The following is a 19040-nucleotide window of genomic DNA, read 5'->3' on the forward strand; positions in this document are numbered from 1 at the left end:
AGAATTAGATACTGGGGCACCAATGAATTATGGGTTTGAGAGAGAATGAGTATGGATTATTTATTTATTCCAGGAGATATAATGCAAGAACAGGTGAATTTCCATAAGGGGTCAGAGAAGGTGATCCTGCAATTTTCAGCACCCGCATAATTCACCTGCTTTCAATATGAGAGTCTTCCCTCTCTACACATGGACCTGTTATTTTCATAATGTCTTGTCAACCCAAAGTAGAGTAAATAATACACTTTAAATTCTTCCATGGTCTTGTCTGAATACAAACCTCCAATTGAGAACACCACAAGGGCGAACAGAGAGCCACCCCCACTCAACAACCTAAGTACTTGTCCTCACAAGTGCTGTGTTTTCTAGCTATTTTCATGAATAATATTGATAGTTTTATCAGGGATGATAGCACTGGCTGCTACTGCTGCTAAGTCACTTCAGTCGTGTCTGACTCTGTGCGACCCCACAGATGGCAGCCCACCAGGCTCCACCGTCCCTGGGATTCTCCAGGCAAGAACACTGGAGTGGGTTGCCATTTCCTTCTCCAATGTATGAAAGTGAAAAGTGAAAGTGAAGTTGCTCAGTTGTGTCCGACTCTTTGTGACCCCATGGACTGCAGCCAATCAGGCTCCTCCGTCCATGGGATTTTCCAGGCAAGAGTACTGGAGTGGGTTGCCATTGCCTTCTCCAATAGCACTGGTTAGTTCCCTATAATTTTGTTGAGCTATCCCTTGGGCCAATATAATTTCTTCTTAAAAATAACATACAAAATATTTAAAGTTTGAAATTATAAGTTAAATATATTAATTTATAATAATACACATGATGACTCAGATATGCAAGCCAAGATAACTCATTCCCATTTAATAAACGTAGTAAGTTTTACAATCTCTCTTGCACAACATTCTCAGATATTCTGACAATCTTTTTAGGCTCTAAATATTAGCTACTTAATATTCTTGAGTTACTGAAGTAAAACAGGCAAATTTTGTCTGAAGTTAATTTTCACATTTCATTGGGAGAAAAACTACCTCCTTCTCAGTGTTCACATTTTATTTGATGCAGCTAATTTTTAGCAAATACTAGTAAGTGAAAATGTCATCTATTTAATCAAGGCCCAACCCAATATCTTAAAGATATGCATTATGGGTCTAACAAAAAATCCGAATAAAAGAGAATATTTAAAGGGCCCAAATTGTGGTAGGCCTCAATTTTCCAATTATTCCCAGAGCTCTGTGGCTAGATAGGCCTTCTCCTGGTACATTTAACAAGCTTTACAAAATTACACAGCAAATGCACCATGGATTAGGCAATGCAAAGGCAAAAGAACCTGCCTTCCAGTCTTCCAACATGCATTCAATAATTCTTCCGTAAGGCAGCAGGCTGTTTTGCACTATTTTTTATCAGTGGGGAGTGAACAAGCAGGCTTTACTGATAAGTTTCCTGGCTAAAATGAAACGATGCTCAGTAGTTTTGATGAAAATAATCACCATAAAAGCAGGAACACTGATCACCAGAACCACCTGAACTGCACCAGTGTGAATGGACAAAAGAGACTTAGAGTTATCCAAAGAGTCAAGATGGAGCTGCAGTCAGAGACAGAAAACGAACTTATGGTTACCAAAGGGGAACAGAGCACAGGATAAATCAGGAGTTTGGGTTTAACATATATACCCTACTATATATAAAATAGATAAGCAACAAGGACCTTCTATATGGCACAGAAAACTCTACTCAATATTGTGTAATAATCTATATGGGAAAGAATATGAAAAAGAATTGTTATGTATACATGTTTAATCACTTTGCTATACACCTGAAATTAACAAAACACCATAAATCAACTATACTCCAACATAAAATTTTTTTAAAAAAATTAAGTTTCTCACACTTTAAAAAGTTAAGTTAAAAAAACTAGTTTCAGTGACCAGATGCTGGAAATATTGAGCAAGTTGCCTTCAAGATGATAGACTGATCAAACACATTTAATTTTACACCCTCCTGGTACCCCACTAAAATACAGTATAAGAATTACTTTTAACAAAAATATAAAATTTACTGAGAGCCAAGGAAATAGAAGAGGTGATGATAACAACGTTTGGAAACAATAAAGCTAATGGATGAGTAATAAATATGTAGGAACTCCAGGGAAGGCAATTGACAAGCAACACTGAAGAAAGCAGAGAACGAACCAAATTTGTTCAACAACATCTTCAAAAAATACAGGAATAGGCATCATCTGTCACCACTGGTAAGAAGGAGCTCACATAACAAAAGAAGGACTAGTCAATAGCTATACCATTCAATGATTTCTTTCTCCACTCCTGATTGATCAGTCTATCTCTCCCATATGTCAGTATGCTACAGGAAGTATAATCTAGAAAGGGTCTCTGGACTGGGCACAGCTGAAGGCAGGAGTATTATTCTCCAAAAAAAAAAAAAAAAAAAAGATAACTGGAAAATTCATACACACATACACACACATATATATAAATAATGAATGTTGAGACCTATACCCTCCCCCAAGCCTGCTCTCACCTGGCTCCCAGAATTCCTGCAGGCAAGGAATAACTCTGAGGCAAGATATCAAAAAGTCTCTGCTGAGAAGATCTAGCTTAAGAAGAAACAAAGACAGTTAAAGGGGACCTGAGAGACTTCTGGTCTACAACATTTCTGTTTCTTTACCCCTTTGTGCACATAGTAGGACTCTATTTCCCTGTTCCTTGAGGTTAGAGTCATGTGATTAGCTTTGGCCAATAAACTCAGTAAGCGGAAATGTTAGGTACTCCTTCCAGATGAATGCTTTTAATTGTCAGTTTGTTTCTCCCCTCATCTCCATGGGTTCTGTTGACCATGGATGGATGTGTCGATAGGGACGTGAGGTACTTAGTTACAATGCACAGGATTTCCAGGATTGGCAGTAGACACTGCTGCCAATACTTAGGAGGCATTTGATTTTTCAGCCTTAATTACCCTATCCAACTAACATAGGCAGCTTCCTCAACAAACATGGAAACAAGATCATATTTGTCTACTAATTACTGAGCCCTATGTACAATCACTGCAGATGGTGATTGCAGTCATGAAATTAAAAGATGCTTACCCCATGGAAGGAAACCTAGATAGCATATTCAAAAGCAGAGACATTACTTTGCCAACAAAAGTCCGTCTAGTCAAGGCTATGGTTTTTCCAGTTTTCATGTATGAATGTGAGAGTTGGACTGTGAAAAAAGCTGAGTGCCGAAGAATTGATGCTTTTGAACTGTGGTGTTGGAGAAGACTCTTGAGAGTCCCTTGGACTGCAAGGAGATCCAACCGGTCCATTCTACAGGAGATCAGTCCTAGGTGTTCTTTGGAAGGAATGATGCTAAAGCTGAAATTCCAATACTTTGGCCACCTCGTGCGAAGAATTGATTCATTGGAAAAGACTCTGATGCTGGCAGGGATTGGGGGCAAGAGGAGAAGGGGACGACTGAGGATGAGATGGCTGGATGGCATCACCAACTCGATGGATGTGAGTTTGAGTGAACTCCGGGAGTTGTTGATGGACAGGGAGGCCTGGCATGCTGCAATTCATGGGGTTGCAAAGAGTCGGAAATGACTGAGCAACTGAACTGAACTGAACTGATGCACACACCCAGAGTTCTAATGAAATTTTCACTTAGACTTCTTAAACAACCATGAATCAGGGATTACACATATATAAGAGGTTGCATGGAGCCCCCCATATATCCACAAGCAGGAAAACAATTGTATTAAAGACTACAGTACTTTGAAAAAATACTGTAATTAGTGTCTTAATAAAGTCTGAGAAGTCTCAAACAAAAACAAAGGGGATATTTAGAGGAAAAATATCAAGTTTAGTAAATCTAAACTCTGAACACGAGAATGAAAACCTCAAGGAAAAAAAAATTAAGTTTAAGAAATCCCCTAGAAACTAGAGTAAAATGATAGAAACTAGAAGAGAAAACCAGAGGACACTTTCCAGAAATCCAACACTTAAATAATGGGACACCCAGACATTGAGAATATGGTAAACAGGAAATCATCAATAAAGAATTCAAGAACATGTCCCAAGATGGGCATGAGTCTGTAGGTTTCACTGACAGCCCAGCACAGTGGATCTAATATCCAATAGATCCACACCAAAGGACATTGTGATGGAATTTCAGAATATAGTAAAAGAGACACGATATAAACAAAGTTTCTCATCTATGAACTTGATACATCTGTTTATTCAGGTCTTGTTTTGTGTCCTTAGATAAGGTTTGCTGTAGGGATCATGGTTTTCCTTTAGTATTGACATTTAATTTTATTGTGTTACCCAAAATTTCATATTTTTTGTTTAAAATTCCTTGTTATTTGCTTTGTGCCCTGCTATGTGATCCCTTTTGTTAATGTCTTAGGTATACTTTAAAACAGTATTTACATAGTATATCCACTAGTCGTTAACTACATTAGGCTATCTAATTTTGTTAGCTAGCTATATTTATTCATTTATTAGACCACTTGTGAAAGCTTGTATTTGGGTCTGGTGTAGTAAATTATACTCCTTCTTCTTCTGAGGTTAGAACCAATTGAAATATAAGTACTACACATCAGACAGATAAAAATAAAAATATCAGCTATTTTACTGTTAAAAACTGGACTAGAGAATGTACTGACATATGATACCTATTATTTCATCCAAGAATTACTGTCAGGTCAGAAGCATAGCTAGAAAATCATGGGTCCTCCCTGCAGAAAGAGTTAGCTTCAACTCATTGTGAAGAGCAGGGTAATATGCATCCTCACATTTCTCAATTCAAAAGAGGATGAGAAATTTAAAAGTTAAGCATTTTGGTTCTTCGTCCCAACTTAGTGATCAGGGCAATCTGTTCTTTTTCCATGTGGAGGAGTGGGGGTGCAGGGCCAAGAGATACTAGGATTATTACTAGAATCATGGCTGGAAGTCAGTGGAGTTCTTTTCCTGGTCCAAAGATGTGGATGACCAAGTCATCCATATCCTCACTAATTTTCATTTGCTTGAGCTATCAGGTAATGAGATAGCAGGATTAAAATTGCTCACTGAATGTTTATGTGTCCATTTTGCTTTGTTATTTTATCCAATTCTTTTTTTTAATTAATATTGATTTATTTTGAAAATATGCTCTTAGGCACAGAATTGTTATATCTGTATGTTGAATTATTTCTTTTGTTATTATGTGAAGACTTTCTTTACCCCTTTTTAATGTTCAAAACTCATGTCTTTTATTAATATAATGACATCACCTTTCTTTTGGTTATTATTTACTTGTAGTGTGTTTTTCCAAGCTTTTACTCTCACCTTTTATGAATCATTTTATTATGGTGCTAAATTTCTTTTGAAATCCAAACTGAGTGTCTGTTTTCCGATTAATGCAGTTCATTTCATTTAGAGATTACTAAATTATTTGCATATGGCTTTAACATCTGATTTTGCCCTTTGGGCATATTTGTTTGCATGTTTATTCTTTCCTGACTTCTACTGGATTTTATTAATCCCTTTGCTTTAATGGATTAGGAATATATGTTCCATATGAAGTTTTTAAACTCTTAGGCTTGAAATTTTTACATTCATTCAAGTATACATTTTTCTTGACAAAACCTAAAGTAAACATTTCTCCCTTCTTAGAACATACAAATACTTAACAATCATTTGCAAACATTTTAATTATATCTTTTAAAATATCTAAATTAATCATTTTGTTATTGTTTTCTCAACCAACATGCTTATATACAGTAAGCTAGCTAGATGTTTGCCAATTACTTTGAACACTATTATATTAATAATTTTCATCCCACTCCATTTGTGCTGTTTATGTTTACATACATTTTTAATAATACTTTAGAATCATTTGGGGAGTATTAAAAGCACTCTTTGTTAAAATACATTTACTTATGCCTTTATTTTTTCCATACTGTATAACTTTGTGTAGAATTCTACATTCTTTCACAGTTAGACTTTATTTTAGCTTCTATTATTGCTCTTGAAAATTAATATAATATTTTGTTCTGTTAAAAGCTATCTGCCCTTTCTCTCGAGTGCTTTAAAATTTTTCTATTTTTGGTACATTGAATATTACTACTATGTGTCCAGGTATATCTTTAGTATATCTTAATTTTTAATAGTATTTAACCCCATATTATCACTAAGTTAGGATATACAAATCTTTTGTGACTTCACTAACTAGCAATATCTGATCAGTCTTATACTCTTCACAAATAATTTACAGAATCACTAATTTTAATTATTTCGATACTTGTAAATTCTTACAACTAAGTCTGTAGTATATAAATAAGGACTAGTATATTTAATAAACTCTATAAAGAACCCCCTGCCAATGCAGGAGATACAAGAGACAGATTCAGTCCTTGGGTGGGAAGGTCCCCTGGAGGATGGCATGGCCACCCACTCCAGTATTCTTCCCTGAGAAACTCATGGACAGAGGAGACTCGAGGGCTACAGTCCATAGGGTTGCAAAGAATCAAATGTGACTGAAGTGACTTAGCACACACAATATTTGGTCTTTGTTAGCGATTGCACAAAAATGGCATTTAAAATTTTCTATTTAAAAATTATTTCTAACTTCAGGCTCTACTACAAAGCCACAGTCATCAAGACAGTATGGTACTGGCACAAAGACAGACATATAGATCAATGGAACAAAATAGAAAGCCCAGAGATAAATCCACACACATATGGACACCTTATCTTTGACAAAGGAGGCAAGAATATACAATGGAGTAAAGACAATCTCTTTAACAAGTGGTGCTGGGAAAACTGGTCAACCACTTGTAAAAGAATGAAACTAGATCACTTTCTAACACCGCACACAAAAATAAACTCAAAATGGATTAAAGATCTAAATGTAAGATCAGAAACTATAAAACTCCTAGAGGAGAACATAGGCAAAACACTCTCAGACATAAATCACAGCAGGATCCTCTATGATCCACCTCCCAGAATGCTGGAAATAAAAGCAAAAATAAACAAATGGGATCTAATTAAAATTAAAAGCTTCTGCACAACAAAGGAAAATATAAGCAAGGTGAAAAGACAGCCTTCTGAATGGGAGAAAATAATAGCAAATGAAGCAACTGACAAACAACTAATCTCAAAAATATACAAGCGACTTATGCAGCTCAACTCCAGAAAAATAAACGACCCAATCAAAAAATGGGCCAAAGAACTAAATCGACATTTCTCCAAAGAAGACATACGGATGGCTAACAAACACATGAAAAGATGCTCAACATCACTCATTATTAGAGAAATGCAAATCAAAACCACAATGAGGTACCACTTCACACCAGTCAGAATGGCTGCGATCCAAAAATCTGCAAGCAATAAATGCTGGAGAGGGTGTGGAGAAAAGGGAACCCTCCTACACTGTTGGTGGGAATGCAAACTAGTACAGCCACTATGGAGAACAGTGTGGAGATTCCTTAAAAATTGCAAATAGAACTACCTTATGACCCAGCAATCCCACTTCTGGGCATACACACCGAGGAAACCAGAATTGAAAGAGACACATGTACCCCAATGTTCATCGCAGCACTGTTTATAATAGCCAGGACATGGAAACAACCTAGATGTCCATCAGCAGATGAATGGATAAGAAAGCTGTGGTACATATACACAATGGAATATTACTCAGCCGTTAAAAAGAATTCATTTGAATCAGTTCTAATGAGATGGATGAAACTGGAGCCGATTATACAGAGTGAAGTAAGCCAGAAAGAAAAACACCAATACAGTATACTAACACATATATATGGAATTTAGGAAGATGGCAATGACGACCCTGTATGCAAGACAGGGAAAGAGACACAGATGTGTATAACGGACTTTTGGACTCAGAGGGAGAGGGAGAGGGTGGGATGATTTGGGAGAATGACATTCTAACATGTATACTATCATGTGAATATTCATTGAGATGACTGATGCTGAAAAAAAAAATAAAATAAAAATAAAAATTATTTCTAGAAGTTTCACAATACTTGTCTTAAAAAAACTCACAATAGTAATACAAAATTGCTTAAAATAATTAAAGAAAAGAAAGTGAAGTCGCTCAGTCATGTCCGACTCTTTGTGACCCCATGTACACGAGGCTCCTCCGTCCATGGAATTTTCTAGGCAAAAGTACTGGAGTGGGTTGCCATTTCCTTCTCCAGGGATCTTCCTGACCCAGGGATTGAATCCAGGTCCCCCACACTGTAGACAGACGCTTTACCGTCTGAGCCACCAGGGAAGCATTTTTCATATGAGATGTATGTTTCCTTTCTGAAGTCTTCAGAAATCAATACCACAAAGTGAGGAAAAACACCTGGATGGTCATTATCGAATAAAAAATAACACTAGAAACTGAAAAAATTAAAAAATCCAAACAGTATTTTCTCTGCTAAAAACTCTATCCTGAAAAATAAAAGCTATTTACTATTAATTGTTGGAGAGCAATCAATAATCCATTTGATGGAGTAACAAGTGATAATAATCCCTGATAATACCCAGAACTGAAATATCTAAATACATCATAATACTTTATTTAAAGTAAACTTTGGTTTACAGTCATAATCTCCTATTAATGTTTTAACTCACTGTTTAACTTACCAACAATTAAAATTACTTCATTATTCTCACATAATTTGTCAAAAAGGAAGACTACGCTTGGTTATAAAGCATCAACCAAAAGAACTATAAATAAATTTCACACCTTTTCTCACAGAGAACAGAATAATAATCCCATTTATTAGTCAAACTCTAAATATCAAATAAAAGATCACAGAGGTGACATTCCATAATGGTATTCATGATTATCACAGACCTTCTCTCTTCAACTGTACAATCACTCTGCTCTTGTTACTGGATTGCATGGAAGCCCCCAAGGAAAACTGGAAAATAACAGCATTTTTTCAGGATACACCCTAGATTAAAGTGACTCAATAGTCTGGGTGAGCCTATCAATTATATTTCCTAAGAGATAAGAATGGATTAATCATTTAAAAAATGATAAACTGTTACATAAACCATATCAGATTGGTTATACACCCAAATGTCCAGTCAATATACATATGGCTAATTTTAATATAAATGACCATTCAAGTCTATCAAGTAATGACCAAGGGTAATAGTTTTTATTGAATGTTACAAGATCCATAGCAACTTTATTTAGTAAGTACTTGCCAAGTTAATATTCTCACACTGAATTTGGCTATTATATTCACTACTTTTCTCTCAGATGTAAAATTCCAGGTTTTCACCTAATTCTAATATTTTATTCTATACTCTGTGTTGCTGCGGTATAATTTTACGTCTTTATATTAAAAGAGACTGAACTTAAGGAAGTAAATATTTTTCCAAAGAAGTCATACAAATGTGAGCAGATACATGAAACGATGCTCAACAGAACTAATTATGAAGAAAATTAAAATCAAACCCACAATATGATATTGCCTCACAACTGTTAGAATGGCTATTATCAAAAACAGTACAAGAACTGAGAAATTCCAGATGTTCAAGCTGTATTTAGAAAAGGCAGAGGAACCAGAGATCAAATTGCCAACATCTATTGGATCACTGAAAAAGCGAGAGAGTTCCAGAAAAATATCTACTTCCACCTTATCAACTATGCCAAAGCCTTTGACTATGTGGATCACAAAAAACGGTGGAAATTCTTCAAGAGAGGGGAATATCAGACCACCTGACCTGCCTCTTGAGAAATCTGTATGCAGGTCAAGAAGCAACAGTTAGAACTGGACATGGAACAACAGACTGGTTCCAAAAAGGAAAAGGAGTATGTCAAGGCTGTATATTGTCACCCTGCTATTTAACTTCTATGCAGAGTACATCATGTGAAATGCCAGGCTGGATGGAGCACAAGCTGAAATCAAGATTCCTAAAGAAATATCAATAACTTCAGATATGCAGATGACACCACCCTTATGGCAGAAAGTGAAGAGGAACTAAAGATCTTGATGAAAGAGAAAGAGGAGAGTGAAAAAGCTGGCTTAAAACTCAACATTTAGAAAACTAAGACCATGGCATCCAGTCCCAGCACTTCATGGCATATAGATGGGGAAACAATGAGAACAGTGACAGAATTTATTTCTTTGTCTCCTGAATCACTGAGGATGGTGACTGCAGCCATGAAATTAAAAGACGCTTGCTCCTTGGAAGAAAAGCTATGACCAACGTGGACAGCACATTAAAAAGCAGAGACATTACTTTGCCGACAAAAGTCGGTCTAGTCAAAGCTATGGTTTTTCCAGTAGTCACGTATGGATGTAAAAGTTGGACTATAAAGAAAGCTGAGTGCCAAAGAATTGCTGCTTTTGAACTGTGGTGTTGGAGAAGACTCTTGAGAGTCCCTTAGACTGCAAGGAGATACAACCAGTTCATCCTAAAGGAAATCAGTCCTGAATATTCATTGGAAGGACTGATGTTGAAGGTGACGCTCCAATACTTTGGCCACCTGATGAAAAGAACTGATTCCTTGGAAAAGTCCCTGATGCTGGGGAAGATTTAAGGCAGGAGGAGAAGGGGACAACAGAGGATGAGATGGTTGGATGGCATCACCGACTCGATGGACGTTAGTTTGAGCAAGTTCCAGGAGTTGATGATGGACAGGGAAGCCTGGCAGGCTGCAGTCCATGGGGTTGCAAAGAGTTGGACACCACTGGGTGACTGAACTGAACTGATTATCAAAAAGACAAATGATAAGTATTGGCAAGGATGTGGAGAAAAGAGGATCTTTGTATACTCTTGGTGGTAATGCAAATTGATCCAATCACCATGGAAAACAGCATGGAGGTTCCCCCCAAAATTAAAATATAGAATTACCGTATGATCCAGCAAGTCCATCTCTGGATATATACCCAAAGGAAATGTAAACAGGATCTCAAAGAGATATCTGCACTCCCATATTCACTGCAGCACTAATCACAATAACCAAGATACAAAAACAGCCTGTCAATAGATGAATGGATAAAGATGTATAGTATATAAAAACAATGGAATGTTATTCAGACATGAAAAAAGAAAATCCTGCCGTTTGCTATGACTCAGATGAAGTTTGAGGGCATTATCCTAAGTGAAAGAGGTCAGACAGAGAAAGATGAATACTCTGCTGCATGACTTGTATCTATAACTTAAAAAAAAAAAAAGCAAACTCACAGAAACAGTAGATTGATGGCTGCCAAGAACTGGGATGCAGGGTAAAGGAGATGTTGTTCAAGGGTACAGACTTTCAGTTATAAGATAAATAAGTTCTGGGTATCTAATGTCAAGCACAGTGACTATAGTGATTAACACTGAATTATATACTTGAAAGGGCTAAATGAGTAGATCTTAAATGTTCTCACCATAAAACAACAACAAAAAAAAGGTAGTTATGTGGCATGCTGGAGACATTAACACTATGGTAACAATCAGTTTATAAAATTTAAGTACATCAAATCAACATATTGTACACATTAAACTTAAATAATGCTATATCAATTAACATCCCAATAAAACTGTGGGAAGGGAAAATCAAATTGAAGTACAGAAACATTTTTATGGTTTTGCAATTTTCTGTCCTGGATTAAAGCTATTAACTTATTCATTCACCTATACTATGCTATGCTAAGTCACTTCAGTCGTGTCCGACTCTGTGTGACCCCATAGATGGCAGCCCACCAGGCTCCCCCGTCCCTGGGATTCTCCAGGCAAGAACACTGGAGTGGGTTTCCATTTCCTTCTCCAATGCACGAAAGTGAAAAGTGAAAGTGAAGTCGCTCAGTCGTGTCCAGCTCTTAGCAATCCCAAGGACTGCAGCCTACGAGGCTCCTCCGCCCATGGGATTTTCACCTACTTATTACTAAATGCTTACTCAGTGAATACAGAAATCTATGATAGATTCCCTATTCTCAAAGAACGGCAGCCATAAACTGAGTTCAAAGATCCTGAAAGACCATGCAAGTATGTGTATAAAATAATATCAAAACATTCTTCTGTACTAATATCTACTTTTTCAATCTTTTAAAATAAGTAAATGCATAATTTTCTTAACCTAGTTCCCCACTAATGGACACTTAATGGCTTATGGCTTTTTACTAACAATGCACAGATTAACATTTTGTGAATAAATACGTGCGTATTTTAAAAATTATTCCCATGGAATTTTTCCACTAAAGCAGAATTTGGGTGTCTAGGTAAATGTACATTTTTAACACTTTTGCTATATTTTGGCAATCTTCCTTAATAAAAGGCTATATCCTTGCCAAACTGGTTGTCATCACCTCTCTGTCCTGCCTTTGTCAATTAGACAGTAGGTTAACTGACACCTCATCTTTTGTCAGATAATATTACTTCATAGCAACAACCATCAAGCAGGTGCCCAAATTTTAACATTTCATTTGTTTTTGTAATAGCATGGCTATCTGTCTACCTTTTCCAGACTGCAAGTCACCAAGGGCAGAAATAAGAATTTATTGTCATCTTTGTGTGTTGCCATTAGGTGTAGAAAAGTTTATTTTGAATTACTTCATTTTTGTTTAATTTATTAATGTACAAAATTGTCAAACTGGTTTTTGATTTATGGGTCTTTGGCTGAGCCTTAATATAATTTGTAAGCTTAGTGAATTAAGTTCCTTTAAGAAAACAATCACTACATCAGGTCATTGTGGGTTTGGCCTTCTTGGCATGCAAAGATTTCTTAACAGAAGTTCAGGCCAGGTTGTGATTTGATCTGAAACTGCAGCCCTGACTGCCAGGCTCTTCAAGAGATCTTTCTTTCTTTCTATATAATTCTTATCTCAAGGGACCATCATCCTTAGAACTAGTGCATTTATTGGTAATACCTCTACCTCCAATGTTAAAATGGCATCTGACTGAAGATGAGATAATCCCTCCTCATATTGCCTGACTCGCAGACATAAGATTTAACATCTTTCTATTTTCATATTTGTACTCACCACGGTACCCTCAAGCCCAAACCAGTGCCTGGCTCATGAATGAATGAGGAAAATACTGACTCCAGAAGGCATAAGAAAAAGTGTTTCATGAATCCAATCCAGGCACCTCCTCACAGTGCTTTAAAAAAGAAAAATAAATCCCTTAAAGCTCAAATTTATGTAGTTATCTTGGAAAAAATTTTAATTGCCTAGAGTCCACACAGCTCCTTGTTATATTCTAACATAACAAGGAGTATAAAACCATGACTAAAATATGCACACTCTTCTCCAGTCTCCATAAAAAAAAAAGGAATTGCTAGTTTATTCATCTTGCCTAATGACACAGAAGGGCAAAACAAGTACCCAAACAATGAATAATAACACAAGTGCTCAGACTGTAAAATCAATATGTCAGATCAGTAGAGCTGAGCTTTGTTTTAATGCTCTCATCCCTGAACGCAGTGGAGCTTACTTTCTGAATTATATATATGTATTGACCTAATTACATAAATATTGACTTTTCCTTATATGAAGCTTTTCTTTTCAGTCTCACTGTAATTACGATGTCAATATTTGTGGCCCTAGTAACGTTGAATTTAAACCTGTTAATTGTGACTGATGGTGGCATACCATGAGATAATCCAGACAGTCTCAGAGTCTCAGCACATGGGTGACATAGATAGTAACTGATAAATCAGGAATTTCTTAGGGGTATCATAGTAAGGTATACTTCTTCAAGAAAATAATCTTAAAGGATGAAATATTTCATCCCCAGTAACTGGGGACTGGCCTCCTCCTCAGTTTGTCGGGTTTTACAACACACAGAGGTAATAACCAGGATGTGAGTAGATTTTGGTGTATAATGTTGTACTTTTTTTTTCTTTAATCAAACACTTTATCCATAACTTCAATTCCCAATCCATCCTACTACTAAATTATTTGATCTCCTGACAGATGTCTATACCCCTATCCCCATAGCTCTGCACGTGTATAAAGGGTATCATTTAATATTTATTATTATTCTTTGATATATTTCAGTAAGGATCTGTGCATAGTTTAGCCTAATACAAAATATGATCTACTTAAATTCTACTTTTTAAAAATGTCCAATTTAATTATCTCTCCTTACATGGCTTTATTTTCATAAGAAAAGATTTCACATAGTTCCTACCATTGTTACATCTCGGGGCCAAGCACTGATACTATACCTCAGGACATTTTAATTAAATTTATTTACTTCGATAACATTAGAGAAATATGCCAAATGCTTTCAAAAAGCTAGAAAGTACTTTTTACTTTGTTCTCATAAAGTTTCTGAGCACTCCCAACCAAGGTCTTATATGTTCCAATTCAAGAAATGCAGAAGTATGTGTCATATTCATCATTTAGAGTTAGGTGAAACACACAGGGAATGCTACACAAAAAGATTCAAAACAATCGTGTCCACAATTTGGGTAGAGAGTTGTTCTAGAAGGATCATGGTGAGGTGGTATATCCCTCGTTCCATGATTTTCTTATTTGCCTCTACAGGGATACCAGAGGAGATGAACCTCAGTGATGTGAAGCAAATCCATCAAACAGACGGTGGTAGTGCTTTAGACACAGCTGGAGCAGGATGTACGGCTGCAACTGAAACTACGGCACTGACTCTGATGGGTGTAGTGATGTTATTTCCTGGGCTTTGGTAACAGTTCTTCTGCCCTGATACACATGTCTTAGTGGAGTCTTGATTTCTCCCTTCTCTTGCTCTGAGTAGAATAAGGTATCCTTCCAAATGTAACAATTATACTTATGAGCAGGTACTAACTTCTTGGAAGCCAAGTTGGCATGTTGACAAAGTACCTAAAAATCAACGTTTACATGACAGACCATTTGAAAACATGTCTTCTTTGAATCTAAAATATGAATCTAACTTAAATGTTCTTAATTGCTAACATGTTAAACCTGCAAATGTGAAGAGCACGGAAGTGACTTTGAATGAGAAGGATTTAGTATGTCTGTAACTTTATTATTCTCAATTCCAACCTCTTCCATTTTAAAAGAAAAAAATGTTTTCAATTGAAGGTGTATTTGCAGGATGAGGAAAACAATACATAGCTTTTCTTAAAATACTGGAATCAGAATTTCATTAACTGAATCAGAAACAATGGCAAGTAGTATGCATGCATTTTCAAGATATTCTTCCATTTTTATAAGCTATAAAAAGAAATGACTGAAAGCCTATAAATTATAGAGTAGATTACAAGGAGCATTTCACATAATTTCATTGAAGATGCTTGATAATTTTTATCCACTGTAACTAAGCCACTGACATACGTAAAGCTGAGTATTTTGATAGCATCTGATTTGTATCCCATTACATACAAAGTGCATCTTTGGTGTTGTGACTGTGTTCCCTCCTATCTCTCTGCCTCCTAATGGATTTATCTATGTTGCAAAGCACACGCCTGCTCTAGGGATATCTCTAATAAAGCTGTTAATTATTTGGTGGAAAATTTTAAAGAATATTGATCATTTTCTCCTAGAAAAAATGATATATTCATCTGTTTTCAAAATGTTACTTCAAAAATTTGCTGTTTTTAAAAACTTGATATTTAACAATTGTCTATATATTTCCAAAGTTCCTATGAATATCTAAAGATGCACTAATATAGAAAGTACAGCATGCACTGTTATAGCTCTTCTCACATTAGCAGAGCCACTAATCCATAGTCCCTGACTTCCCAGTTGAGATAAGATGCCTCAGCAGACACTGTGCTTATCACTGTACTTAAGGAGAAAGAGATAAGTCAGCTTTTATTAGGAAGTATCATATCCAGTCAATAGCCAGAAAATATACTTAATACAAAGTGACAGAATAGAAAAGAGAAGTGCTGAACTTATAAAATTTTTAAAAAATCAAAAAGATTTCAAATGACCTCTGAAAAAGAACTGACGGGGACTCAATCAACAAGCATTTGCGGGATGAAATCAATCTGTCCAAATAAGGAAACTATATGATCAAACCCTTTTCTCCCTCAGGTTCTCAATTATTGGTGAGAACCTGGTGATGATCAGCTTACACCACAGTATTTTTAAACTGCCAAGATAAGTCAGATTTTTCTTGTCTGTTCAAATGTGACTCTGAACTGGAAGTGCTGTTCTTCCTGCCAGTTCTGGATGCCATTTTCCTAGGCTTTCACTCCACTTTAACATGATCTGCTTGGATTTTAGCGCATTTGCACCACCATACTCCAAATATTAGAAACTTAACACTTTTAAAACTTTTAATTTCAACTTCAACTCTTCATTTAAACAACTCTGAAATGAGGTCAACCTTTTGTGGCACTCCAGCCCAAGCCACAGTTGGGTTGCCACGGCAACACTTCTGACCCAAACCTGAAGGGTCTTTAGAAAAGCCAACTAAATAACATGGTTCAGCAATCTAATATGTACCTGGATAAAATTAGTTGATAAAAGATAATTTTAGATATTGTAAGAAATGGTTAAAAGCAGAGTAGTAACAAAATTGATAATATGAATGAATATCTTTTTATCAATTAAATTTTACATATTCAAATGGGTGCTGTCTACCTCCATGTAGGCGTTTAGGAGACAATACTTATACCATAAACGATAAAGCTAGAACTCAAAACACTTGAGGTTTTCAGAATTTCTTTAAGAGCCTGAGGCATACTTTTTTAATATTTTCAATGAGGTCATTCTTTAACACTCTGCTCTAAACCATCTTACATTTGTATAGCTCTTATAATTTACAAGGCTCTTTCAGAGGAGACAAAGCATATCATTTGTCTTTCCTCACTTCTAAAGGATGGGCTCAATTTTTAGTCAAATAAAACAATAACACTGAGTTGTTGTTTTCTTTTAATATGGCTCAGAATTTGCTTTATAAGAGTTTTCCATTAGTAAGGTTAAAAAGTTTTTAAGCAATGGTAAAGTTGTTAGAATATATGTTTACTTTCCAAGATGACTTAAAGGATAACATTCAGGTGAATATATATGTATTTTAAATTATCTTTCACAGTTATATTCACATTTTATACTGGGATCAATTAAAGGAGTTTTCTTGAATTTCTGAGTTATTGTTATATAAATTAATCTGAAACAGTCCAGTATTCTGCATGTATTGAGGAAGAATCAGTTAATCTGAGCCAAAATTCAGGGCCCTCTCTTTGCATATACACCATGATAAATGCTCTTACACAAAATCTCCTTTAGTCTCACCAATAATATTATCACCTCCATTTAACCAATGAAGAAACTGAGGCTAGAAATACCATGCACTTTGTTTGGTGTCGTACAACTAGTCAGAATAGAATCAAACATATAAGTAATGTCTCTAAACAAACCATATACATTCTTGGGTCAAAGATATAACAGTTTCAGAACAGTAGTACAAAATCTTAAAGTTAGCATAAAACTCATTCAAAGGTGATTTAAGTCTCCAAATGAGGATTAAAAAAAACAAGTAAATTAACTGTACAATCCTAATGTATAATCATCAAATTGTGAGAAAGAAAGAAAGTGAAGTTGCTCAGTCGTGCCCAACTCTTTGCGACCCCATGGACAGTAGCGCTCCTCTGTCCATGGGATTTTCCAGGCAACAGTACTGGAGTGGGTTGCCATTTCCTTCTCCAGGGAATCTTCCCAACCCAGGGATCAAACCCAGGTCTCCTGCATTGTAGACAGACGCTTTACCATCTGAGCCACCAGGGAAGTCCAATCAAATTGTATATTAGTATAAAAGCATAGGAAAAAAGAAAAATGTAAACACGAACCTTTTCTTTTGTACTAATCATTACTCTCTCACATGTGAAAATTTCATTCAAATACATCAGCTGCTAAAATAAACCAGCTACCAAAAATGAGAAAATACACATATATTTTTTCTAACTATCACAGAATCATAACATATCTTTTTGTTTTCTGATCAACTGAAGGGTTTAAACATTTCTTTGGCCATAAGACACAGGATGGCATAAAAATATAAGGAAAGAAAGATGAGAAACAGGGAGGGAGGGAGTGTGTGGTGGAATATTATTTTTAAAAATCTTAGATATGTCTTTTATCCTCTATTTGTCCAGGAACATCTTATCAATGAAGTAGTGTCTGGAGTATTCTTTTCTAATTAAAGGACAGAAGCTAATATGCTATTTCCTCCCAATACTCAGCTTTTCTAAGTATTCAATAAAGATACTTTGAAAAGGACTCAATTAGTTTACTGCTAATTGTTTTCAATCACTAAAAATATTGTTTCTACCATCAGAACCCTTCAGGTACAATCAAAATTGTTTCTTCCTGAGTGAATTCATTCAACCCAGACTTGTGATTTTTTGAGATAAGTCATTGAGCAGTCTGTGATATCAGTATTTCTTTAGGTTGTCAACTTTGGTATCCTGTATAAAAAACATGGGTTGTTTTCAGCAATAATTCATGTTATTAGGTATGACACTGGGCATAGTTTTTTTAAATTATAGACTGTTGTATATAAATCATTTCTGAAAAATATAGACAAAATTTTCTCAAGTTTGAAATCTTTCTTTGCCTTTGCTAGAATTAAATGATCACTGAATTACTCTTATATCATCATTTTGTAAATGGAGTTTCACTCAAATGAGCCCTTAAACTAACCTATTTCCATGTGCAGAAAAAAACTGAAGAATTTCATTACAACATGATTTACATCTTCACAGTAGAAATGGTAATAACTATTTGGAACAGAGTGCTGGGATGGAAGTTTGTGGATAACTTTGCAAACATTTGATTCAAGAGTCTCTCCCCTTCCTGCACTTGTCAACTGTCACTTTGGAAGCGTCTTCACTGTGAAATATTGGGTTGGTCAAAAAGCTTGTGGGAAATTTTCTGTAGAATTTTAACAGAAAAACTTGAAGTTTTTGGCCAGCCCAATATATATAAAGAGATTATGCATCTCACCTCCCAAGAAAGTTTTCCTTTATCACAGAGCAAGAGGAAGGGGATAGAGGAATTTGAAGTGCCATTGAATTAAAAGCAGATCAGAGAACATCTAAGGAGCAAACTGGTTGGAGACAGAAGGAATGGAATTGACCCAGAGGAATCACTTG

The 19040-nt window shown here is 35.7% G+C and overlaps 1 protein-coding gene across 1 annotated transcript in view; it reads left to right on the forward strand.

Moving 5' to 3' along the window:
* The window catches only part of GPC5 (glypican 5), a 1587384-nt gene extending 1569219 nt beyond the window's left edge, over positions 1-18165 (forward strand). The window contains exon 8 of the mRNA XM_027973706.3: positions 14488-18165. Within this exon, the coding sequence (XP_027829507.2) occupies positions 14488-14645 (158 nt within the window). The 3' untranslated portion in view covers positions 14646-18165. The remainder of the gene's footprint in view (positions 1-14487) is intronic.
* The last annotated feature ends 875 nt before the right edge of the window (positions 18166-19040 follow it).

The sequence above is a fragment of the Ovis aries genome, chromosome 10, assembly GCF_016772045.2.
Source record: "Ovis aries strain OAR_USU_Benz2616 breed Rambouillet chromosome 10, ARS-UI_Ramb_v3.0, whole genome shotgun sequence".
Lineage (NCBI taxonomy): Eukaryota > Metazoa > Chordata > Mammalia > Artiodactyla > Bovidae > Ovis > Ovis aries.